General features: G+C 46.1%; 1 protein-coding gene across 3 annotated transcripts in view; it reads right to left on the reverse strand.

Moving 5' to 3' along the window:
• Positions 1-717: 717 nt before the first annotated feature.
• Positions 718-26,427, reverse strand: part of LNX2 (ligand of numb-protein X 2) — an 83,430-nt gene continuing 57,720 nt past the window's right edge. For all 3 annotated transcript variants that reach the window (XM_028726388.2, XM_028726390.2, XM_028726389.2), the window contains exons 2-10: positions 22,279-22,772; positions 16,872-17,119; positions 13,436-13,635; positions 12,208-12,576; positions 9,451-9,594; positions 6,966-7,143; positions 5,445-5,676; positions 3,346-3,504; positions 718-2,756 (exon numbers count right to left, since the gene is read on the reverse strand). In XM_028726388.2, the coding sequence (XP_028582221.2) occupies positions 2,621-2,756; positions 3,346-3,504; positions 5,445-5,676; positions 6,966-7,143; positions 9,451-9,594; positions 12,208-12,576; positions 13,436-13,635; positions 16,872-17,119; positions 22,279-22,673 (2,061 nt within the window). In that variant the 5' untranslated portion in view covers positions 22,674-22,772 and the 3' untranslated portion in view covers positions 718-2,620. The remainder of the gene's footprint in view (positions 2,757-3,345; positions 3,505-5,444; positions 5,677-6,965; positions 7,144-9,450; positions 9,595-12,207; positions 12,577-13,435; positions 13,636-16,871; positions 17,120-22,278; positions 22,773-26,427) is intronic.

Consider the following 26,427-nt stretch of genomic DNA (forward strand, 5'->3'; position numbering starts at 1 on the left):
TTCTTACAAAAAGACACACTTTTAGAAGATTATGGAAGAATATGGTAGGTGAATATGAAAATGTTTGTAAGTGTCTGCCCCTTTGTTTTGTTTAACTTGTATTACGAATTACAAAAAGATACCGGTTGCTGCATCTTGTTGTCAAATCTTGTTCTGCAGAAAAGGGAACTAGAGGATCATTTGATTGATATATATATCATAGAGAATTCGCCAATTTTGCCAGGATGCCACTTACCTACCCTAATAACAACTATACGTCCAATACAGTGGGGAGGGGGGAGGTTGCAATATACCCTCTACCACTCACATCATGAATGGGGTGACCTGGTGCAGACACTGATCTTAACCCAGAACAGCCACGTTTACAGTGGTTGCACCAGCACTTATCTGCAATCTAAAGCTGAATATTGGAAACCACCCAATGTAATCACAACCAGGCCTGTGTCAATTCTGAGCATCCTGCAACAGCGTTGCGCAGGAATGAGAAGGGGCATTGTGTATTAGCATCACAGGAATCTCGCCTTTCATTTAAAGAAAGAAAAAGCAAGTTTCTAAACCTTATGACCGAAGATATTAATTTGAATTGGTGTTGAGTAAATCCTGGAAGTCTGGGGCAAACTTCTAGCGGCACTGAGCTGGAGCTTCATTCTGCAGCGTGGCTCCCCATCTCACCATATGACTAGCAAGGCAGAATAAATTATGCAAAGCACAGACATATACTTGCAAGTTTTCATAATTTATTCAGATTACAGGATTTTGGTTTATCACAGCGGGTTCACAACCTTGTCCGTAGCACAGCGCAGACGATGCATGGAGAATGTGTGCACGGTTACGCATTTGATGCAGAAACAACTCAGGACACAGTGCAGATCTCACTGACTAGTGGCACACTGATGTGTTCATGACTTAAGTCAAATAGCAGCCGCAGCCTAGGGGCTGATACTAACTGGGTGGCAAACTCCGGCTGCCATGCTTGACAGTGAAACATGGGCCTGCTGACTGCATGGAACTAGGGACAGGTTCATACACTACAAAGGCGATGTGGAGTTTCCTGGCACAAATGATTTTGTGGGACAAAACTCACCTCATGGTCTTCCCCTGCCCCCCCATCTTGGATTTCCATGCCAGTGCTGCATCTCATGGTGGTGGCAGGTGACATGGTGCTGTGCTAGCGGAAGGCAGTGCAATGAGTCCCGCTAGCGCAACAGGATTTCTCTCCTCCCAGAATCTACTTGGGACGGTCAGGAGAATGGCCGGGAGAGCACTCAGAGGGAGGAAAAGGGAGATCATTCTGTCTGGCAAGCAGAAATGCTTGGTGCAACTTTGAATACCACCCTAAATTTCCCGATGGGGCTTTTCCAGCCTTATTGGGAGATGCAAGGCTTTGAACCTGGGTTTGTTTGCATGCAAGGCATCTGCTCTGCCACTGAGCTATGGCCCCTCCCCCTGTACAGTTGCCTGCAGCTTGTTTGCTGGAGCCGTGATTAGCTGTGGCCAGCATGACACCAACAACTGAGTTGCCTGCTGGGATGGGGAAGGGCTGAGCCAGTGTAACCAATGCAGTGCTTCCACCAGTGTGGTTGCACAGTCCCAAGCTTGCCTCCACCTTGTCTAGGTAAGCAGCAGCGGCACCACGGCCAGCAGGGCGGCTCCATGCCCCCTACCCACTGTGCCAGCTGCTGCTCACCATAACACAAGGAATTGCCCCCTTCTGATAGAGACATAGGGATTGCAAGACATAGGATTCAACTTGTACGACCGTTCTCTGGTTGAATGCTCAAGAGCACACGTTAACCACAGGAAAGGGTGCTTCTTAAAAGCTTCTTTCCCAAGTGATGGTGTCCACAACATGGGGAAGCAAAATCGGATATATTTTATTGGAGTTGGGGGCTACCGTTGAGAGTCCTGCGTGGCAAGAGTCTGCTTGCACATTTCATCCTGCCTAGTTCAAGCCCTCAGATCCAGCTTGCAGATTGGATCCTGCCAGGATCCTGCTTGTACAATTGGGCCAACACTTAGCAGCAGCAGGATCAGCAAAGCTGGCCTTGGACATGCTGGCATGCCATCGTGCTGGTTGGTTGAATATAAACACTAGGGTCGCTGGGGAAAGCTGTCCTCTGCAAGCAAACCCCGCCATGGCCCTAAAGCAAGCAGAGGCAAAGTCAGCCCTCCAGCTGTTTTGGGACTACAACTCCCATCATCCCTGACCACTGGTCCTGTTAGCTAGGGATGATGGGAGTTGTAGTCCCAAAAGAGCTGGAGGGCCGAGTTTGCCTATGCCTGCCCTAAAGTGTGTTGTGCACGTGGATGCTTGGATGGGACAACTTGTGGAAAAACAAAGCAAAGCAAAAACACAACAAACATGGCAGAAATGGTGGTTTTGAGATGTAAAGAGACACACAGTGAGGTTGAGAGTCTTCCTTTCCCATCCCTAGCTCCCCCGCAAAGTATGAATGTAGCAGTTTTTGGCCCAGCTTATTACCAGCTGCATAAGTAGTAGAAAAGGGGGGGGGGAGAGAGAAAACACAGCTTGAAGATTTTGAACCAGCCATCTAGAAAAATTAAGCTGCTTGAATCAAAGTGGTGTTTGTTTTCCTTTTGTTTTCCTTTTTTTGCTAGTCTATACAAGACTTCCTGGCCAGCAGATAACTGTCAATGTTACTTTGTTCCTCTGTTCCTTCAGCATAGGAACCAGTGCTGAGTGGCTCATGCCCACAGTTGAAAGTCCATTGACAGCAACAATCATATCGCCGCATCTAAAAGACAGAGATAGAGAGGGAGAGAAGCTAGTGAGGGCTAGTAACATGACGCAGTCGCGGTAGCCTAACCCTGGGATCATTCACAACCCTGGGATGTACTACTGAACAGGCACACACAGGGATGCACTGTGACGGATTAATTCTATGGCTTAAATCTCCATACATTTGCGTAAGAGAAAACAACAGTTCTAAAAAGCGATTGGGTGCTGTGTGCTAGTACACAGCTTCTGCACGCTATGGTTTATTAAGACAAGGTTCCTGGCTTACCTTCACTCACAAGGTTGTTATTTTCAGCTAGTTTACTTGAAATCAACCCTAAATGCCCTAACCTTGGTGGATAAACATTTTCATTTTTTTAAAAAACTATCAATTTTGAAAGGTGACTATGTTGTGTACGAAAAAAGAATGGACATGCAAATAAGCTCAGTACGAACACATTATAAATTTACACGGGAATACGTTTAGAGCACACAATCTAAACATTCCACAGAATGTCACAAAGAATTTGCAGAATCACATACAAGCTCTAGCTATTGTCCTTCCTTGTTTCAGATACACATAAAAAGAAAGAACCAGAACAGCTTACTTGAGTCTTCCGTCAAAATACGCTGGTGTTCCCAGGACAATTGTTTTTATGAAGAAAGGCTGATTTGTGTGATTTTCCTCATAGCCGCCGACAATGCTAAAGCCCCAGCTTGCTAAATTGCTCCTCCGTAGCACCACATCATGGCAACTATGCAGGCAGCTGTGAAAATAATATTATTATAAAATTTCTATACCACCCTTCATGTGAGGATCACAGGGCAATTTACAATATAAAAATGCAAAAACACATAACATAGTAACAAACAACAATTCCACCCCCCTCCACGCACAGTTTAAAAGGTCATAAAGGTAAAGGTACCCCTGCCCATACGGGCCAGTCTTGCCAGACTCTAGGGTTGTGCGCTCATCTCACTCTATAGGCCGGGAGCCAGCGCTGTCCGCAGACACTTCCGGGTCACGTGGCCAGTGTGACAAGCTGCATCTGGCGAGCCAGCGCAGCACACGGAACGCTGTTTACCTTCCCGCTGGTAAGCGGTCCCTATTTATCTACTTGCACCCGGGGGTGCTTTCGAACTGCTAGGTTGGCAGGCGCTGGGACCGAACAACGGGAGCGCACCCCGCCGCGGGGATTCGAACCACCGACCATGCGATCGGCAAGTCCTAGGCACTGAGGTTTTACCCACAGCGTCACCTGCGTCCCTTAAAAGGTCATAGATTGTTTAATTAGCAAAAGCCTAGGTGAAGAGGAATTGTTTTGCCTGGTGTCTAAAGATATTTAACAAAGGCACCAAGTGAGCCTCCCTGGGGAGAGCATTCCACAAGCAGGGAGCCACTGCAGAAAAGGCCCGTTCTCAGCTTGCTGCCCTCCAGGCTTCCCGTGGAGGAGGCACACACAGAAGGGCTTCAACATCATCCCAGGATCTGGGTCAGTTCATATAGGGAGAGGCAGTTTTTGAGGTGTTGGGGCTTTATAGGTCAAAAACCAGCCCTTTGAATTAGGCCTGGAAACGAACTGGCAGCCAGTGAAGTCAAGCCAGGGTTGGCATTAGATACACAAAACTGTCCTACCTGACAGTGAGCAACCTGGCCACTGAATTCTGCACCAGTGGAAGTTTCTGAACTATCTTCAGAGGCAGCCCCATGTATAATGTATTACAGTAATCTACCCTAGTAATCTCTTCTAATCTACACCTAACAGGTAGAATTCAACATCACACTACGATGAATGTTCCATTTGTGCAATCATTGCTGCTTGCCGGACAGAACACTCCTTCCCCCCTCCTATCCTGTGCTGTTCTGGGGGCTCTTCCAAATCCCTACTGCCAATTTCAGGGGACATGGGAAGGGAGTAGAGGGGGAAAGCCCCATTGCACAAGCAACGAGTTTCTATTGATGGGGCATGTTAGGTGAATCCCTCTCATAAGGTGGTACTCAGCTCAATTTTATTCAGAGTACAATCATACCTCGGGTTACAGATGCTTCAGGTTGCGTTTTTTCGGGTTGCGGACCGCCAAAACCCGGAAGTACTGGAACGGGTTACTTCCGGGTTTCAGCGGTTGCGCAGAAGCACTAAATTGCGCTTTGTGCAGACGCGCTGAATCGCAACCCGCGCATGCACGCTGCTGCAGGTTGCGGACCTGCATCCCGCACGGATCACATTCACAACCCGAGCATCCACAGTGCACCCACAGGAATTAATGAACCCGAGTAAGTTAGGTCTAATAATTCCAACAGGTCTGCTCCGAGTATAATTTTTGAATATTGCCCATAAATTATAATATGCAAATGTTATGCTAATCAATGTTCTCTCTGTTTCTCGTTTTTGGGATGCATTTTCTCTGTTAGGGTGAGGACACTGCAGTTGGGTGCTGTGGGCCTCCCTTTCCAACAGTCACAGAAGAGAGGTCTGCTTCTCCTGTGTGGTGCTACTCTGCATTCTCCAATATGGCACACTAGATGCAAAGCCAGACCAAGACATAGAAGAGATGTGCACTCGCAAATGGGCGGTGCACTGATTTTTTAACTAAGAAATATTAATCGGGTGGCCTAAAGGCTACTCCAGAGGCCTGGCCAAACAAAAATGCCAGAAATGCAGAAGACCACAAGTCAAAGTAGGGTTGTCTGATTGTCGAGCAGTACCTGGGAAGCCCCAGCCACATAACCCATGATGGGGACCAACTTGCATCGTATTCGTTTTCACTGATAGTGCTGGGCTGCTCATCATTGGCCTGGGGCTGTTCTTCAGCGATCTGGACCTCCAAAGCTTTGAGGGCAACGACAGAAGAGGCAGCACTGGCTTTCAGCATGGCCACTGCCTCACTGTGGCTTAGGTTGGTCAGATCAATGCCGTTAATATTCATCAGCACATCGCCTGGTGGAAAAAAGAAAACAGAAGCCATTAGTTGGTCCAGAAACCTGTGGCTTTCCTGTGCAAATGCATAGCTTGTTGTTTTCTGCTCCTCACTCGCACCTGGACCCTACAGGCACATGCACCTGTGATGGTACGCAAGGTGGTTCAAACCCAGGTTGGAACAGAAGCATCTGGCATAGTGACGTCCACTTCTGGACTGCAAAGTCAGCAGTCTTTGGGAAAACGACATGTTTGCAGGCCAGAATGTTGCACACCAGGCACCAGATGGTTTGATGGGGGAGACCTCCCTCCTTTCCTGCCTCCCACTTGCAGCCATTGCTGAAGCATCAATAGCAGCCAGGTAAGCGAGGTGGAAGGGATGCAGTGCAAGATTGAAGGGGGAAGAGAGGGGGTTCCGAGGCTCTCGATGGCCTAATTGAGTTGGCTTGGAAATAAGCAGAGTTACCTGCATTTTGGGAAGGGGAAACATCTTGGCTTGTTTCTAATCCAATCCTAATGAGGCTAGTAGGTCCTGTGCGATGCAAGTCCAACCTGCTAGGCTGCTTGTCAGCTGCCAATAGATTTTTACAACAGTGACACAAGATGCACAGCGTTTATGGGGATATTGCGGTGTTGCCAGCTCTGCAATGCACAGAGGATGCATCTCTTAAGTCATGAACAACTTCTTGCTCTTTACCCGTGGCTAACAGATCCAGAAAAAGGAGTGAAAATTATGCACGTTGTGCGATACATTCAAGCCTTTCAAAGTGTGCTTTTAGGGTGGGGTGGGAGAAGCCCCAAAGTTCTTCCTTCTGCCCTCCTCCATATAAACAGTAATAAATGTGTGTCTCTGCTTTAGAGACATGCAGAACTCATTTGGAAAGGGGGAGGGGGAATAAAAAGGGCTGGAGGAGGAAAGCACTTCCCAAAAATAATTTATACACCTCAAGTATTAAAACTGATGCTCAGAAAGGATGATGGGGCTAGCCTACAATCCCATTCATCCCTGGCAGGAAGGAATATTCTTTAGATACTGGAACACATATTTAATGCGGTATCTAGCTTGGACTCTTCTATTGTAACTTGCCTATGCAATGGACATTGTTTTTAATGATTACAGGAACAGCTGTTACCCCATAAAATCTTTGCACAGAAATGGTGAACTTCCCAATGAAACCAATAGGAGGTTTGCAAGAGATATGGCACCCCCATTCATTTCAATGGGGGTTGCAGAAGAGCGAGAGAGCTTTGCACTTTGGCTAATTGGGAACAGTGCAACACGCTGCCTGAGGAGCCCATTCTAGTCCCACCTCTTTTGATCCTGCCGTCTCTTGCCAAGCAGCCTTGAGGTTGCACGCTCGTGACGAATATTGGCAACTCCCCACTCTTGCTTCCTCGGCCTCCCGCTACTGTCATGCCAAGGGACTCGTGGGGCTCTTTCTTCACCGTGATATGCTTCTCTTGGCAAGTAACGCATTGGGAAAGGTCCTGCAAAAAGGCAAATGCCGTCCATTAGGCAGGTTGAATCTGAAATCCATATTTAGCCTTTTATAAAGGTGTGGTATTTATTCCACCCACCCTGCCCCAGCAAAAAGAAGAAGAGGAGCTGAGATCTGGAGCACCTCCATAAACTTCCCAGGAAATGCAAAATGTTGCTGTACCCTGTCGTCTGCCTCTGATACCATGCTGGGTTGCACAATAGCGAAGCATCACTCCACCCTTGGGGGGGGGGCTGTTTAGGAGAGTTATCTTTTGGAGGTGTGGAAGTGTCCAGCAACAAAGACTCACAACTAGTGCCAGCTGTTGAAATTATATGCTCAGGTGTTGCTCACTATACTCTGCTCTGATCTGCAATGAGTACTAATTTTTCATAGAAGAAAGGATCACAGGAGAACATAAGAAGAATGTGAGAACATAGGAAGAACATAGGGAGGCAAGAGCCACCTGTTGGATCAGGCCAGAGGTCCATCATCTCTTCCAGCATCCTGTTCATACAGTGGCCAACAGGATGCCTGCAAGTGTCAGGGACTGGGCAGAGGAGGAATGGTGGAGACCGCCTCCAAGCCTGACCCTTCCAGAGAAGAGGAAGACAGTTCAGAATTACAACGGGGGTTTGAGGGAGGTCACAGCTCAGAGGAAGATGAGGGGGAAAGTTGGGAAATAACGGGAGAGGAGGAGCAGGCAGAGCCAGAGCAGCAGCTGGCTGACATGTCACTAGCAAGCATTCCAGACCCTCCATCTCCCAGAACTCGGGGAGCCTTCAAAGTAGGAGAGCAAAGATGACCCCTAAGTGCCAACTGTAAGGGTGTGTGCTGTTGAGGAATGAGGAAGAAAAGGGGGGTGAAGATTTACCTGGGATACCATTATTCTAAGAGGCTGCATTCCGGAGAGCAAAGGGCTTGGAGACAGATGGCCCTAAGAGGCAACTGTAAGGGTGTGTGTGTGCTGTTGAGGCATGAGGAAGTGGAAGAAAAGGGGGTGGAGATTTACTTGGGATACCATTATTCTAAGAGGCTGCATTCTCAAGCCTCTCTCTGTAAATACTGAATAAAACGCAGATGGTAAGGACTTTTCCTTGTCTTATCCGTTCCTAGCAACCTGCCGTGGGGGTTGGTTCCTCTGCCGCCGGACAGCAAATGGGATATGAGCACAACAGCACTCACCCCAGCAACTGGAATTCCAAGGCAGTACAGTGGTGCCTCGCAAGACAAAATTAATTTGTTCCGCCAGTTTTGTCGTCTTGCGATTTTTTTCGTCTTGCGAAGCACGGTGTCGGGAAAGTTTTGGAAAAGCTTCAAAAATCACCAAAGTCTTCAAAAACCTCAAAAAAGGCTACCACACCGCGTTCTATGAGTTGCTCCTCGACGTCAAGTCGCAACTGTATTAACGGTGTTAAGAAAAAGGAAACAAACTTGCAAGACGTTTCCGTCTTGCGAAGCAAGCCCATAGGGAAAATCGTCTTGCGAAGCAGCTCAAAAAACAAAAAACCCTTTCGTCTAGCGAATTTTTTGTCTTGCGAGGCATTCGTCTTGCGAGGTACCACTGTATATAAATTTAATAAATAAACAAAATAAAATACTGCCTCTGACACTGATATTGATAGGTGCCAGTCAACCACTCATAGGAAGAGCCACACTACCCACTGGAGCAGACATTACTGTTGTTATTTGTTAATTCTGTATACCGCCTGTGAGGAATGTGTGTGGTTGCTCACGAAGATAACAGCCAGGACTCCAACCTGTCTTCTACAGGTTTTATTGAGTGCAAAACTATGTACAGTGCATAAGTCCAAAATCCATGTCTGCCTCAATCACTGGCAGATTCCGGAAGTAGTTTCTTCTGGTTTGCCCTCCAGCACAAAAGCCCAGGAAAACCCCCTCTCCGCCTCTTTTCCTTACGCTTAATTCCCTGGCGAAAACTATGCGACGGAAGAGGCCTTTCCAACTCCTTGGGAGCGATGTTGTGGCTCATCTCAGCCTCAGTGAGCTTTTGCATCAACCCCCCCTTTTTTTTCTTCATCCGTTTCTCCTGAGGGCTCGCCTTCACCAGATTCTGACGAGGTACAGCTGCTCAACAAAGGGGGAGGCTGTCTATACGTTCCTGCCTCTCTCCTCTCCCCTGATGGCAGCCTCCTGACACCGCTTTATACCCGTAGATCTCAGGGCAGTTCAGTTTTTTCCACCCTCTCTCCAGCAATTCATGACCCCCCACCATGAAACTGCTTGTCACAACTTTTCTAGTAACGACTAGGCACTACTTTCAGTGGTCAGCAAGCCCCACCGCCCTCCAGCTTACCTTATGTGGGCTGGGCCTGTTACTGTGATACAGCGAATGAGACTGGTGTTGGCTGATGGGGTGAATCCCTCCATCTCTGAGAATGCTCACAATCTGTGACTTGGCAGGCCTGGAAATGGCTAGGCTCACCCTCTCGCCGCTGGCCTGTGGGGAACAAAAAAAAAAAAAAAGGAACAGGAAGGGCAGCTGGGAAGAAATCAGCATTATTGCCAGCACCACAGCCAGACAGCCCTAAAATAAAATGGGCAATGCATGACGCAGGGCAATAGCGGGGGAGATTTCTGCTTTTTCTCACAAGCCAACTAGCCACCAACTGCAGCCTGATGCAAAAGGTATTCTGAGCCCAGGAATCTCTTCTGAGTACCAGAACTGAACTAGGCCCTGTGCACACAACCCTTTTGGAGGGCCCTGTTTGTTCACCTAAATAAATGTGACTATGTCCGAAAATATGATGGAGCTAAATGCATAAAAGCGAACTAGTTAACATTTTTTAAAAATTAGAATTTTAAACTAGGAACTTCTGGTGGGCTGTTTTGTTTCATTTAAAAAAGAGGCAAAGACAAAAGATCTTGCCAACTGGCTGGCTGAGGTGGCAAATATGCAGGTAACGTTCTACCCAATCAGAGTATGATGATGCAACCTAAGAGGTTTAAACACAGTTCATGCCTATAAATCTGCCCCTGCACTCAACAGCCATTCTGCACAAAAACCCATTCCTGAACAATTTTCAGTATTTTGGAACGGTGATTTATTACATTTGCAGGTCTGTGATATTATGCTCCAGGATGCCATAGCAGTTTCCCTAAAAGCAGGAAAACAATGCTGTTTCTCTAGTACACCACAAGATGTCCTGTTAAAGGTTGCTTTCCTGTGGAAACTGAGATGGTGCGTGTGTGAGAGACACAGTGATTGAGGAGATGAGCTGGGATGGATGAATATGGGTTGCCTAGTAGTTTGCTTGAAGTAATACCTTTTTTTTTTTTTTGAAAGGTTGGCATTTTAAAAATTCCCCTTTTAACTACTTGCTCCCCTCTTCTCCTTCCTGATGTACCCAGTCTCTTCCCATGCACTCATTCACAAAGCAAGAGGGTGTCTCAAATGCCAGTGCAGTAACACAGGGGTCCCTGGGGTGACCCCCCCCCATTTTGCATTTTAGGTGGGGATTCCCATTTACAGGGCTCAATCGTTCCAGTTCAAACTCTGTGGATGCAGAATATCATCAAAAGGCTCCAGCCTAGCTGGGGATCGTACAACTCCCTGAGCCGTAAATGTTGATCACTGTAGATCAAAAGAACTGGACAGGGTACATCATTATACGTTGGTTTTAAAAGAGACCTAAAAACCTGCTTTGCACCAAGTCAGATCATTAGTTCAGCCAGACTGGCAGTATCTAATCTCACTGCCAGCAGCTCTCCAGCGTCCCTGGCAGAAGTCTTGCCAGTTGAGAACGTTTCCTGTTATTAAGATACATGACACCCAGTCAAAGCACTGGTTCATGTAGCATTAAAAACTGATTTCTATACACAGCCTAAGAGTGTGTGAGCAAACCCATGCTTTCCTCCCTTTAGTGAAACAAAAACAACTCCTTGTGTTAGGGAAACCAACCATATCATTTTAATATGGAAAACAGCCTTCATTGAACAAGTAAGAGTCCAAGGAGACTCCATGCTAACAAGTTGGTTTAACACAGTCATGTCCAATTTCTAGCAGGCTGCGATCTGCTACTGAGTATCAAAAACTGGCAGTGATCTACCACACTCTCCCATTGTCATTCTTCAACTTAAACATATTATATTTGGCTGGGGGTGCCCAGCCAGATGGGCGGGGTATAAATAATAATTTTTTATTATGATAAAAATAATAACAAATTATTACCCCCACAGCAGCCCCCTCCTAGGGCCCTTGGCACACGCAGGAAGACAACACGCCCCAAAATCTGCAATTCCCCCTTTACCAGATGAAGAGCTGGCGGGGAAAGTTCAGCATCCATGCAGAACTACGGGAACTTCTTTCTACGGGAACTGGCGGGAGGGGAGAGAAGGAGGAGGGGCATCATTGTCTCTTGCCCTTCCCGCAGCTCCCTCCGCAGCGCTGCAGCCCATGTAGAGCCCATGTGCCTCATCTTCACCTCCCTGCCCCACGCCTGCAGATTGTAGGGGGCGGAGGCAGATGCCTTGCGCCTTTCCAGGGCCGGCCAGCTGGCTGGGTGTCGGGCAAAGCCAGCAGCCAGAGCGGGGTGTGGGAGTTGGCTGTGAGGCAGAGGCAGCACTAGCACCAGCCAGCGCACTTGCTGCGGCAGTGGTGAGCAAGCCTAGCTAAGCAGAACCTCGATGGGCCATGCCGCCTGAGGAGTTGCTCCGGCCACAGCCGAGCAGACATTGAGGGCGCCCAGTGGCCATGGGAGAGGGCTCCGGGTGGATACAACGAGGCCTTGGTCATGACTGACCAGAATCCATTGACACGTTGGACATGTCTGGTTTAGTGGTATGAGAATCAGATATGACATTTATCCAATCCAGAGATGGAAAACCTGTGGACTTCCAGATGTTGTTGGACTCCAACTCCCATCAGTCCCAGCCAGCATGGCCAACAGTCAGGAATGATGAGAGTTGGAGTCCAACATGCCACAGGTTCCTCATTCTGGCTTATACTCTTATATCGCTAGGTTTCACTTAAAATTTGCAACATCAGCATCCTTGGTAACTAGCAGACCGTTGTGACTGCTTTCTCACCCTACAACATTCAGCCGAAATTTACCTGGATAATCTGAGCAGCCAGTTCTGGGGTGCCATGCTTCAGGTCGTGCCCATTGATAGCCAACACTTTGTCGTTGCTACAGAGCCGGCCGTCCTGAGCAGCCAAGCCGCCTTCCAAAAGGTCAAGGATGAAAACCCCAGGCTCGTCCGTTCTGCGCACCAGCTTGATGCCGAGTTGTTCGTTGGAGTCACGCTTGTGCAGGGTCACGTGGAAACTATCCTCTCGCTGCGGGGGGCTGTCACTGTGGTTGTGAGTTCGGCTCCCAAAGCGTCTCTCTCTGAGCACGGTCAGGTGCAGCGCCGTGCAAGGCTGGGAAAGGATGGCCCTGGCATGGTTGTGGGACACGTTGCTGATATCAAAGTTATTGACCTGAAAGAAAAGAATTAGGGCCATGTCAGTGGGACATGCAACAAAATGTTGGAGTGTGGAGTGCACCGTTTAGGGTACCAGCCAACTATTTCCACTTGTCAAGATGTTCTAGTTTGAAAATGTCTCCTCCCCAAAACACACACACACACACACACACACACACACACAGTTCTTACTTGAAAGGGCTTGGATGCTCCCAAGTTACAATTTTCACATACCCTGATTTGAGCCTAACCTCTTTCTTGCAGTTTTTAAGATCAATGAGGGTGTGTATGTGCAATTTATAGAAATGATCAATAGTAATACACAGAGCTTTTTTTCAGCCGAAACTCACTTCTGGTACCTCTCAGGTGGGCACCATTGCCATTATAAGCGAACAAGGGAGGCGTTCATGGTGCATTCTGGCACCTCTTTTTCTAGAAAAATAGCACTGGTAATACATACTGCTCTGCTAGTTAAATTACATTAACGTCTTATAAAAAAACCCCTCGGGGGGCATAGAAAGCTAAAGGAAACATAAGTACATCGTTTTACAAAAGGACATCAAGACATCCAGTCTGACTGCCACATTTAGAAAGATGCACCAGAATGGAAAAGAGTTATAGGATGAGAAACCCCCAAGAGCTGCATAAATCACCAGTATCAATGCTGAAAGGGCAAACTCACATTGCCTGAATAATGTTTCCCAACCAGAGACTGCCATGCTAACATTTGTCCAGAATAGAGAATTCCAATTGACTGCCAGGAAATGATAACACACTCTCTCTCTTTCTCTCTCTCTTCCCCACCCACCGTTTGATATAGAACAGCACAGTCCGGACACACGCAAGTTGAGAAGAATATATAATTAGATACGTACTTGCAGTATTTGATCTCCGGCAAGGAGTCTTCCGTCTCTGGCAATGATCCCATCTCGATAAACCTCTTGAATAACAATGTTGATCAAAGGTGTTTCATTGCCACCCACTATGCTAATTCCCAGCTCGATATAAGGATTGGACCGATGGATTTCTATGGTGGTGATCTCACCTTCCGGCAAACTCGGCGGCTGATGGGTTGCTGCCCGATTGGAAAAGAGAACAATATGGATGCCTAAATACATTTTCGTCCCTCAGCAGAGGAAACTCATGGGCAACAAACAACAGGATACCTGACATATCGTAATGCAGATCAGCTGAAACCAAACTTGCACAACTTACACCTGGCAGGCTAAGCCCTGCCCACTAGATTCATGTACAGGATTGTGACCTGCCACATTCTCATCAGCCCGCCTACTTTTGAAATCGCAGGTAGACAACAAAACCAGGAGCTTTACTGCACTACGATGGGCCTCTAGACATGGGTGAGACCAGCACAGCACAGGAGTGGAGAGCTTCAAGTCGGGGGCAAAGGTGGCCCTCAGGATTTTAGTAAGATGAGTGAAATTGCCCTGGAGTCTATGGAGTTCAGCTGCAGTAACTGGTGCCATCCTAGGTGCGGAAGGATTAATTCAGAAAGGCCCTGAGGCACAAATACAGGAAGCCAACTGTAACGAACATGGGATGCTCGTGAGTGGCTAACCAGATTGCACGCCACTCTAGGAAGGGGAAGCGGAAGAACTCCTTTCCTCTCTGATAAGACTTTGCTTCCTCTCTAAAACCCCAGACTGAAACATTACCATAGGGTAACTGCAGGTGAATGCTGATATTATTCATTTTCCTTTTTTCTTTTTTTCTTTTTTGGTAGAAAAACATCCGATAGCTGAGAGTTGATAATGGGGAATCTAATTTTAACAAGATGTTTGATGATATCTGCAGAAAACACAGTGCTTCAGAGGAAGCACATTAAGAGGGGAGGAATTACAAACTATCCTTCCCATAACTGCATTAAAAGAGAGATTTTATATTTTCACACTAGGGTTTCATTATTCAGAAGCAGCAACCACCAATACCCTTCAATGGATGATGGAGAGCCTTTTTAGTTGTATTTTTTACCTCTGTGGCGCTAATTGTTTTTCTCTTACGCTGCTTTCTGGTTGGTTTTATATTGATTTTATACTGGTTTTGTGCTGGTTTCTAATAGCTTTATGTTGACTGTATAGATATTGTTTTAATACAGATAGGTATTGTTTTTAATATGTATATCTATACATTATTTTATTGATTCATAACTTTTCTAAACCACATCGAGGAATCTGGGGATGGGCAGTAGAAAAATGCCATGAATAAATACATTTTAAAAAACCAAATGAAAAGCTTCCTAATGTCATCTGCATCGCTAGCTCAAATGGCTTTAAACCAGGGGTGGGAAACCTGTGGCCCTCCATATGTTGCTGTACTACAACTCCCATTGTCCTGACCATTGCGCCACACTGGCTGTAGATGATAGAAATTAGAGACCAACAACACCTGGAACGCGATAGGTTCCCAAATTCTGACTTAAAGAAAGGATTAGGAAAAGTCATGGAAGCCAAGTCAATGAATGATAATGAAATGATTTATCCATGTTCAGGGGCACTCTTCTGAATACCACTACATGCTGGGGTAGACAGACAGTGAGAGAAGTTTAACACTCTGCTTCCACAACTCCCGAAGGCAGCTGATTGTTGGACCAGCGTTTCCCAATCTCAACCCCTCCAGGTGGTTTGGACAATCTTCCCTGGCCACTCCCCATGCTGGCTGGGACAGATGTGAGCCAGAGTAAAGCAACATCTGGAGGGTACCAGGCTAGGAAAGGCTGGACAAGATGGACCTTGCTGGAAGCGGTAAAAGAAGTTCCTACAACCAGTTGGGCTAAAGCTGAACTGGCAGTAACTTGGGCATGAGGAACGGATAGAATCTAGTGAAATAAACTGCAGGATGAAAGCCCAAGGTGAGGTGCTCAATCTAGGAAACAAAGTGCAATGTAAGTGCTATGGTTGCCCTTGGGTTATGTAAGCAAGCCTGGGTGAATCAGATGGCTACGTACCAACTTGTGCAGGTGCCAGAGGGCATTTCTCCAAGTTGCCACTGTGGTCACCGTGATAGATAGAGGGCAAATTGCATGGATACTTCAAAGGAAAGTGCAGGGAGGCTGAATGGAGATCCACGGTTTTGCATGGGTGTCAATCTGCATCCTTGGATAATGTTTTATCTTCTCTAATAACATCCTCTAATAATGCCCTACACTTCTGCATCTGTCTGTCTGTCTTGGCTGGGCAGGCCTGCTCTAGAAGATGCTTACTGGAATACTCAGTGCACTGACAGCAAAGGCCATACAGTGCGCTGAGCTATGCACTGCTTTGCAGAGCATTTCCATCATCCCAGATCAATTTTAGAAGGCTCCATTGAGGTTGGGGGGACGACCCAAATGGTATATTCTGCTTTGGTGGCAGCTATGGTGGTACACTTCTGAATGCCAGTTGCTGGAAACCGCAGGAGGGTCCTGCTTGCAGGGTTCCCCACGGCATCTGGTTGGCTACTCTGAGAACAGGATGCTGAGCCAGATGAGCCTTTGGTCTACTCTTATGATACCCCAAATCACCTGGCTGCCTGAGGTGCCCACTTCACCCTGCTTCCAAAATAGCACAACAGTGGTACCTCAGGTTAAGAACTTAATTCGTTCCGGAGGTCCTTTCTTAACCTGAAACTGTTCTTAACCTGAAGCACCACTTTAGTTAATGGGGCCTCCCGCTGCCGCTGCGCCACCGGAGCATGATTTCTGTTCTCATCCTGAAGCAAAGTTCTTAACCCGAGGTACTATTTCTGGGTTAACGGAGTCTGTAACCTGAAGCATCTGTAGCCTGAAGCGTCTGTAACCCGAGGTACTACTGTACAGTTATTCACGTGTGCATAAACAGTACACTAGGATGAATTTCAAACATCATGTCACTCTTAAGTCTTAGGAGATGTTGGTTCAAATCCCAGCATATTCCGGAAGGACCTTTGGCTTGGCAATCAATCTCTCTCTCTCTTAATTTTCTTTCCTGAATGGTATTTGAACCCTTCTAAGGCAAAATTATGAGTTTAGTGAGCTGATTATGATTAGATTTATCAATTCATTTTTTTTCTTGATTACTTAAAAATGTGACCTGATTAACCAGGTAGATTTTTTTTTTAAGCCCAGTTAATTAAAGTATTTCTCAAACCATGGTTTGCAGCCCTAACGACTTCTGAGTGAGAATGAGAGAGAAAAGGTTTAAAAAATAACAAGCAACGGGAAAAAGTTGACCATGAAAATGATTGCATGCAAGAATAAATCTGGCTTGGGGGCTTCCTACGTTTCAAGGTTTAATACAGGCAGAACAAACAGGATGTCAAAAGAGAAACAGAACATACTGTCAGCTCCTGTGTTCTCCTCAAAGGCAGGGTTGTCAAGGCCAGACTCATCTGTCCACACAGGGACAGTTGCTGATGTAATGTTCTGCTCTGCTGGTGCTGTTCCTGTCCCAGAATGCTCTGCGTCAGGAGACTGAGAACCTGGGCGATCTATCATGCTGTTCTCATTCTCGCTCTCCGCGTCTGCCTGCAATTTGCTGTTTTTTCTTCTCTCCAAGGCAGCTCTTCGGTGGGAAGCCCCAGGACACCTAAGGACAAAACACAACAATGTCTTCACATGGATATAAGGAGGCTCACAAAATGTCTGGACAAACAAAGCAAAGCTTTTGGTTGAATAATCCGGAGTCTTGCTTGCGATCCAACTGAGTAGCAATCCATGTCACACACACTCTCCAAACAGACATCTCTGCTAAATAGTTACAGCAGCCTCTGCTGACCTGGTGCTCGCCAAATATTTTGGACTACAAATCCCTGCCAGCAGAGCTGATGGAAGTTGTAGTCCAAAACATATGGAGGGCACCAGGTTGGCAGGGGCTGAGTTACAGTGTTATTTTGGAGAAGGGCAGTTATTAGCTGGTATTTTGATAAAGAACCTTTCCCATCTCATGACTTCAGATATAGGTGTTGTCCAAAGATTGGGATTCCCTACCTGAATGTTAGGTGCTACACTCAATATGCCAGCAAATTTGGAAAACTCAGCAGTGGCCAGAAGATTGGAGAAGATCAGTCTACATCCCAATCCCAAAGAAGGGAAGTGCCAAAGAATGCTCCAACTACCGCACAATTGCACTTATTTCACACGCTAGCAAGGTTATGCTTAAAATTCTACAAGGCAGGCTTAAGCAGTGGATCAAGAACTCCCAGAAGTGCAAGCTGGATTTAGAAGAGGCAGAGGAACCAGAGACCAAATTGCAAACATGCGCTGGATTATGGAGAAAGCTAGAGAGTTCCAGAAAGACATCTACTTCTGCTTCATTGACTATGCAAAAGCCTTTGACTGTGTCGACCACAGCAAACTATGGCAAGTTCTTAAAGAACTGGGAGTGCCTGATCACCTCATCTGTCTCCTGAGAAATCTCTATGTGGGACAAGAAGCTACAGTTAGAACTGGGTATGGAACAACTGATTGGTTCAAAATTGGGAAAGGAGTACGACAAGGCTGTATATTGTCCCCCTGCTTATTTAACTTATATGCAGAATTCATCATGCGAAAGGCTGGGCTGGATGAATCCCAAGCCGGAATTAAGATCGCCGGAAGAAATATCAACAACCTCAGATATGCAGATGACACAACCTTGATGGCAGAAAGTGAGGAGGAATTAAAGAACCTTTTATTGAGGGTGAAAGAGGAGAGCGCAAAATATGGTCTGAAGCTCAACATCAAAAAAACGAAGATCATGGCCACTGGTCCCATCACCTACTGGCAAATAGAAGGGGAAGAAATGGAGGCAGTGAGAGATTTTATTTTCTTGGGCTCCGTGATCACTGCAGATGGTGACAGCAGTCACGAAATTAAAAGACGCCTGCTCCTTGGGAGAAAGGCGATGGCAAATCTAGACAACATCTTAAAAAGTAGAGACATCACCTTACCAACAAAGGTCCGTATAGTTAAAGCCATGGTTTTCCCAGTAGTGATGTATGGAAGTGAGAGCTGGACCATAAAGAAGGCTGATCGCCGAAGAATTGATGCTTTCGAATTATGGTGCTGGAGGAGACTCTTGAGAGTCCCATGGACTGCAAGAAGATCAAACACATCCATTCTTAAGGAAATCAGCCCTGAGTGCTCACTGGAAGGACAGATTGTGAAGTTGAGGCTCCAATACTTTGGCCACCTCATGAGAAGAGAAGACTCCCTGGAAAAGACCCTGATGTTGGGAAAGATGGAGGGCACAAGGAGAAGGGGACGACAGAGGATGAGATGGTTGGATAGTGTTCTCGAGGCTACAAACATGAGCCTGACCAAGCTGCGGGAGGCGGTGGAGGACAGGGGTGCCTGGCGTGCTCTGGTCCATGGGGTCACGAAGAGTCGGACACGACTAAACGACTAAACAACAACAACAACCTGAATGTTAAATCTTCCTTATATTTTTTAGATGAAAGGTATGGAAAGAGTAACATGAAAGTCCTTCTTTGTCAGACAAGGAACAACAACAAAAGGAGAGCAACTTTTTTGGCTGGGACTGAGTGACTCCTGCTGGGTGATCATTGACTTGTACCTCCTACCTCCATGTGCTTTTGAAACCCTAACTCTTCCACTCTTCCTCATTGGTACACCCCAAACTGAACTATCCTTGTAATCCAGTCCAGGGTTAGCTTAAACTTTTAGAGGAATGATGTGCGCCCATAATACTTGGGCATGAGGGGCAGGCAGCTGGGGAATGAGCTGAGTATGATGTCTGCTCCATCCCCTTTGTATTATATGTATGCATCAAACTCTGACTCCAAAGATCAAATATAAGTTGGAGCAGTCTTCTCTCAAATCAACTTATGGTGGGTGCTCAGCAAGTTCCACCACCTCTTTTTCTGGGGGGGGGGGGGAGCCCTGACAAGTAATATGCACAAGTCAAAATGGGTGGCCATGTGGACAGTATCTCACAGTGACAAATAATAGAAAATTGATGTTTGGTTCTTTTTGTATTCCCCACCCCCAAATATCCTGCATTCCTCATCCACTGATCTGTTCGGTCCTCTTTTGTTTCTGCCACTTATGCTCCTCTGCTGCCATTGGTTGACCTGTTATGATGTCACAGACTGCCAAATCCCAAGGGAGAACTGGAATGCCTTAGAACAGGTATTCTGAAGTAAATGAACAACTTTTGCTTAAAGCAACTGCATCGTCATTAAAACATGCACAAGGCAGAGATTGCGATGTGTCCACCACAAAAAATAATTTGAAGGGATTCCAGTACTAAATAAACTGCGCAAGGGTTGAATCTTTCTCTCACACACGAATGATATAGCTTGGTATGGGAAATAAGGGTCTGGATCCCAGCCAAATGGAACTTAGTTAATATTGAAATCACTTGGTCTTAAGCCATGACTAACTGATTTCCAAGCATGGCCTAAATTCAACTTAGCTTGAATCCAACCCACTGGACCTTAAATTCTGCAAACAGCACTGATTGTGCCAGGGCACCTTTGGCCCTCCAGATGTTACTGAACTAACTGGGGCTGATGGGAGTTTTAGCTCAGCAACATCTGGAGAGCCAAAGGTCCCCCACTCCTGGAGTACACAAATCCCAGAGATCTCTGTTAGGTACCAAGTGTCCAGCAGAGTCCCAGCCCAGGCTGAGTGTGGTCTGATGTGACCGGATGCATCCGGACAGCGCCATGTCTCTCCACCCCACCCCCTGCAAATGATTCAGCAAAGTTGCCACCCTTGTTGAACGCTGCACTATATGCTGAGTTGCTGTGCCTATCTTCAACATCTGTATGGTTTTGCTGAACACTTGGCAAAAATCAAATGAAAGCTCGGCTGAGTCCCGTAGAACAATCTTGGTCCTCTGTTCAGTAATTGACTTTTTGGCAAAGTGCATTCCAAAGGACTATTAAACATTTAAGAAGGTTTTGAAATGTCACATGCTAGGGAATTAAAAGTCCACCCAAGACTTGCGCTGGCTCATTTCAGAGGAGCTCAAAGTGCTCTGAGGGGGCCTGTGGCTCTCAAGAGAACTTGCTGAACCTGAAAATCTGATAAATCAATGGGATGCTAATGAGGCAATAGGGTAATATTGGGGGCGGGGTTAGTGACCAGGAAATAATTACATTTGTGCCCCATTCTTCTAATCTCCTTGTTGAGCTAGCTCGGAGATTCGCCACACACTCCAGAGCTGCCTCAGGGTTACATTGACATTTCATTCATCTTTTATGCTTAAATGAAGCAGATTATTTTGTCAATAGAAACTACCGGGTTTGAGCCAGAATGACTGCAAGGCCAAGGCCAGTCGAGTCTGTTCTAGTTCCCGGTGGTTCAGAATAATAGCGAGTGCTGGCCTTGGACCTGGTAGGTAAGGCTGCAAGCCTGAACACATACAGATTCACTGGGGTGAATTTGGGCAGTCGACAGATCTCAGGTTTCCCATCTGCAAACAGGAACGACAGGTTGCAGCTACACTTCTTGAAGCCCCCTCTCAATTCAGTAGTTATTAGTCACACAGGTTAAAGTGTGTATAGGATTGCAGCTTAAAACATTTTACATGTTGAAAATGGCAGGGTAATGATGGCATTTGGGAAGGGACATGGCTCACAGACATGCTTTGCATGCATAAAGTCCCAGGCTCAATCTCTGGCATCTCCAGGTAGGGCTAAGCAGGACTCTCCTGCCTAAAACCCTGGAGAGTGTAAATACTGAGCTAGGTGGAACAGTGCTCTTACTTCGTATAAGGCAGCTTCCTAGGTTTCTAATGATAACCATGGATGACATTCATTTTCTCCTGGGTGGACTGCAGACAGCATTGTTCGCAGATTGCGGTGACCCAAGTTGCAGGCTTACTGTGATTTATTGGGAACAAGCAACATGGTGGGTGCTTGCTTCTTTGTCCCTCCCCTAGCTTGAGTGGGAGAAAAAGCTTGGACGCCCACAATTACGCTTGACTTCCCATGACACCTGAACCCGGAATCATGGTTTAGTTCTCCCTAACAAGTCAGGCTAGCTAGCCAGCCCTAAACCATGTTTTGCTTTTGGTACCAGCTTGTTGGGGAGACACAAACCACAATCTTGGATTTGGACATTGTGGGAGACCAAACTTAACTGTTGCTTCCTGTTTCCCTCCCCCCTCCTCCTTGTGCCCAGGGAGGAGCGAAGTAGAAGATTGGGCAGAAAGCATTAGTATGCAGCTTGTTCCCGATAGCTCATGATACGCCATGAACCTAGGCTTATCAGGAGCCAACATGGTTCATAAATTCACCCAGAGGATGTAGTTGACTTCTCCCCACAGCAAGTGAGCCTCTAGAAAAAGACCTGATCTTGATGGCAGTATAGTTGGCACCAGGCTTGCTTTTGAGAGGTCTGTCCAGGTTTTTCAGTGCCTTACTCGACTGAAGGAAAGTCTGAGAGGATTACCCCTGAACACCCTTGCTTTAGGATGTTATTGCCAGTACTGTAGTTTAAAATTGTTTTATTGATTGTATCATGACCTGGGATTGCTGTGCAATAAGAAGTGAGGTGTGTTTAAAAAACAACAACACCACAAATTAATAAATGAACAACACTCCTGAAAAGGAAAAGTGTTTCAGTCCAAAACACATACATACAAAATCCAGAGAAAGAAAAGCATACTTCAACTCACATTGACATCCATGGCATATAAGCATGTTAGTCTTGACGGCTCAATCCCACAATTTTCAAATGCGACTGAAAGATGCAGAACTTCTAAGTTATCACTGGTGGATGGCCTTTCCTACTTACCTGTTTTTGAGGTGTGCTTCCAGGTCACACCGCTGCATCACTTCCTCGCACGCTGAAGAAAAGGGGCACAACACCAAGAGTTTGTCAAGCAGTTTGTGGACGAGGATACTGGATTTTTTGCACAACTTAAAATGGAGCCGTTTGCGGTCCAGAGGGCAGAAATCCTTCTCCTGCAGGAAGTTCCGTAGGCACTTATAGCAGAATGTGTGGCCGCAAGGGGTGTCTAATGGCTGTAGCAAGGGCTGAAGGCAAATATGGCAGACCAAGTCATCGTCTACATCGTTCTGATAATTGTACAAGTGGTTCTCCCTTGTCCAATGCTGTTGGCCACATTCAAAGCACAGAGGGTTCAAGTTCTGCTCCACCGAGACCATCTCCTCGTTTGTGGTGCCCATTATAAAGCACTCCGGTTTGGCCTCCTCGTCAATGGAGAACTTGCTTGTAGAGGTTTTATTTGTTCATGATTTTTTTCTGTTTAGCAAAGAGTCATTTTTCTGAAAAAGTAAAAAAGATAATAATCATTATTGAGATTCATTGAAAGTGAACAAGAATACCTGATGCAAGAGAAACTGTGTTCAGCATTGCTGTGTGTACTAAACTTGAGCTCAACCTCTGGCTGAATCTGGAGGGAGAAATTTCATGAAGGAACAGCTTCCCTATTTTTGCAATTTGGGGGCAGGGTGCAAATTCCATGGCTGGGTATGGGCAACATACAGATCTTCAACTAGTTCCTCCCACTGGTAGCTGCTATTCTACCACTCCAAAATGATATTGCCACCAGCCTTTGGGGGCGACCAAAATGGTGGCCATCAGGAGGGAAAAGAGCACCAGCAGATTTTGTCCGCAACCCGCCACTGAAATCCTCCACCACTTTTGTACCCTGAAAATGGGGACATGAAATTGGTGTGTGTGTGTGTGTACCACAAACCTAAAAACTGAATTAAAATTAGGTGTCCGTGTAACCCAGTTTCTGCGCCGATAAAAGCTGACTGCAACAACCCGTTTCACATTATGCAAAATGAGCAGTTTTAACATAAAGAACATAAGAAGAGCCTGCTGGGTCCACTTTCCTGTTCTCACAGTGGCCAACAAGATGTCTGAGGGAAGCCTGCAAGCAGGACTCTTCCTTTCTTACATTTACCAGCTACTGGTATTCAGGGACATTACTGCCTCAATCGTGGAAGCAAAGCAGAGCCATCATAGCTAGTAGCCATCAACAGCCCTCTCCTCCGATCCTCTTTTAAAGCCATCGAAGTTGGTGGCCATCACTGCCTCCTGCAGAAGACAGTTCCATAGTTTAACTGTGATCTGTGTGAAGAAGTACTTCCTTTTATTTGGACCAATCTTCCAACATTCAACGTCACTGGATGCCCACGAGTTCTTGTGTTATGAAAGAGGGAGAAAATCTTTTCTCTGTCCTCCTTCTCCATGCTATGCATGATTTCCATGGTTAGTCTTATTCTGGATAATATCGTGAAATTGTTTACTATTTACATCATTCGTTCTGGTTTGTTAGGGAGGCAACAGGGGCGTAGCTACATGTTCCATGAAAACAGCCCCCTTTGAGCATTGCGTGTGTGTGATTCAGAACAGAGCAGCAGCAGTGTGCGCACATTTCCTGTAACTCCATTTTCCAAAGCTGCTTTTCCTTACAAGAGGCTGCCAGGATTTTCTTTCACGTATTTGCACGTAAGCTGTAGTTCAGTCCTAGGCTATGTTGGATACTGAAACCCACTCCCAACAGCTGGAAATGTTCTCTTCTGGCTCCTGGCATTGCCTGCACACTTTTAAACATTCCTTGACAGCTGTTAAGAGCTAGAAGTTTGCTGTAAAAAGAATCATAGCTGAATTTGTCACACAGAGGCACCACATTCTGTACTTTTCCAACGCTCCAGTGGTGTCACAGAACACTTGTTCCAAAACATTATACGGAAATGGGAAGGCCTAGCGCTTGGCCCTTTATTTTCCCACAACGAAAACATTTTCCAGTGCTATGCACCAGCTATTATTTGCTTTTTTGGCTACAAGCAAGGCTACGTGGGGCAGCAGGAGCACTTAAGCTCAAAACAAAAACAATTCATTTCATTGACTTAGCACAAAACAAATGCTCCTATTGTGTATTAGAGGTTAGAAGACCCCATTCATCAAACCTGCCTTTTAAAACAGGAGGAAACACAAACATACGTGCAGAGACATTTGGCTCCGTTTCCACCACTACCACCCGGCCCTGTTATGCATTTTATAGTCAGCAATATCAAAAGCCATATGTGGAAAGTTTGTCCATCTCAGTGATTAGCAATTAAAACTCTGTGCGCTCTATAATCTACACACACACACACACCACCACCACCACCAACAACAACACACGGTTTTGATGACTGCTGCTTATTAGTAATGTCTGTGTTTTCTTATTTTTGGGGTTTGCAATGTGTTTTGTTATTTTGTCGTTAGCTGCAGCAGACATGGAAAGGCAGGAGAAACATCTTAATTTAAAACAAAACTCAAGAGGAACATCAGTTGTCATCTATCTTTTTTATATATACATTTTTATTAGTTTTACATCAAAGTTGTACACCATAAACGTAACCTTAAAAAAGTGGTTCTTTCGAACCTTGAGACCCCCCTCCCTCCCTCCCTCCCTGGGTTCCAATTCTAAACATTTTCCTGCATCTTTTACTGTAATCTATCTATCATATAATCATGGTATCCAAAATCCATATTACTTTACAAGTGTCATTGTATTCCTGCCAATGATTTCAACTGTTTACAGTGGTCTCTCAAATATGTTAGAAAATTATTCCAGTCTTTTAAGAATACTTGGTCTTCCTCATTTCTGATCTTTCCCAGCTGTCATCTATCTGTGCAATGTGCTGTGTACCAATGCAGACATAATACTGGTCATATGACATCCCCCAAAGAATCCTGGGAAATTGGGTTTATTCCTCAGATAGCTACAATTCCCAGCACCCTTAACAAATGACACTTCCCAGCCTTCTCTAGAGGAAATCAGGAGCTTAAAATGTATGGTGTTTATATAGCCCAATCTTCTGTTTATTTTCCTGGTTTGTTAACTAACACTAAGCTACAATTCCCAGGCTAAGCGCTAGCTTCCCAGGGAGCGCTAGCTTAATACAAACCAGGATTTTTGTTTCAAACCTGCGGTAAAGAAGGCTCTCCAGTAACCACAGTGAGCCATATCAGGAGATCAGGCTAGGAAACCAGAGCTCTCCCTCTGCAGACGTTATCTTACCTTGAAACAAAATCCACACCTACCCTGTAACTGTGGTTAGACAGTTCATTGGTATCTACTGTATGTGAAACCTCAGGCCTGGGGGGTCAGATGTGGCTCTCTCTTTCCGGCCTTTGGGAGTCTCCCAGACCATGTCCACTCCGCAAGCTGCACCCTTCATTGGCCCTCCTCTGAGTCCTTCTTGTGTGCTTTTGCCTGGCCACAATGCCTCCTTGAACAAGCACTATGATACCACTATGAAGACTGATGGCTTCCCCCAAAGCATTCTGGGAGCTAGAGTTGGTTCAAAGAGGGTTGAGAGTTGTTAGGCCACACACCCCCATTCCCCTCACAGAGGTACCATTCCCAGAATTCCCTGTGAAGAGGGACTGATAAACTGCTGCCAGCCAACACTGAGCTAGAGGAACCAATGGTTCCTCAGTCCCAGGCAGCTTCCTATGTGACTTCAAACTGTACTTTCAGATTCTTGCTTAAAGAGAAACCCTGGTTGGTCTCAGCTACGATTACGGCTGATGCCGGCAAAACTGCTTAAGAGGGGAATTTGAGGAGGAGAGCGAAGTTTGCGTGGCTTCCAATGCGCTAGCTGTGGTTAGCAAAAAGCCTGCTCCGAGCGCATTAATAATACACACACACTTGATTTGTGGAACAAAGAGCAAGTCACGTCGACAGGCTACTGTTATAAATAGGTTTCATAATTAATAGCTGACAGCCAATACCCTGGCTTTTCTAATGAAATAAAACACGCGATACGATGAGATGGAGAGAAAGTCACACTGGTGGGAGATAATTAAAATGTCAGTCCCAGCCAAGTAGCTTTGCGTTTGCATGTTAATGAGGTCGCCTCCCTGGCACGTGTTAACTAGCCGTGGTCTTAAACAGGAAGGCTAGCAACAGAGAAA

The sequence above is a fragment of the Podarcis muralis genome, chromosome 4 (assembly GCF_964188315.1).
Source record: "Podarcis muralis chromosome 4, rPodMur119.hap1.1, whole genome shotgun sequence".
NCBI lineage: Eukaryota > Metazoa > Chordata > Lepidosauria > Squamata > Lacertidae > Podarcis > Podarcis muralis.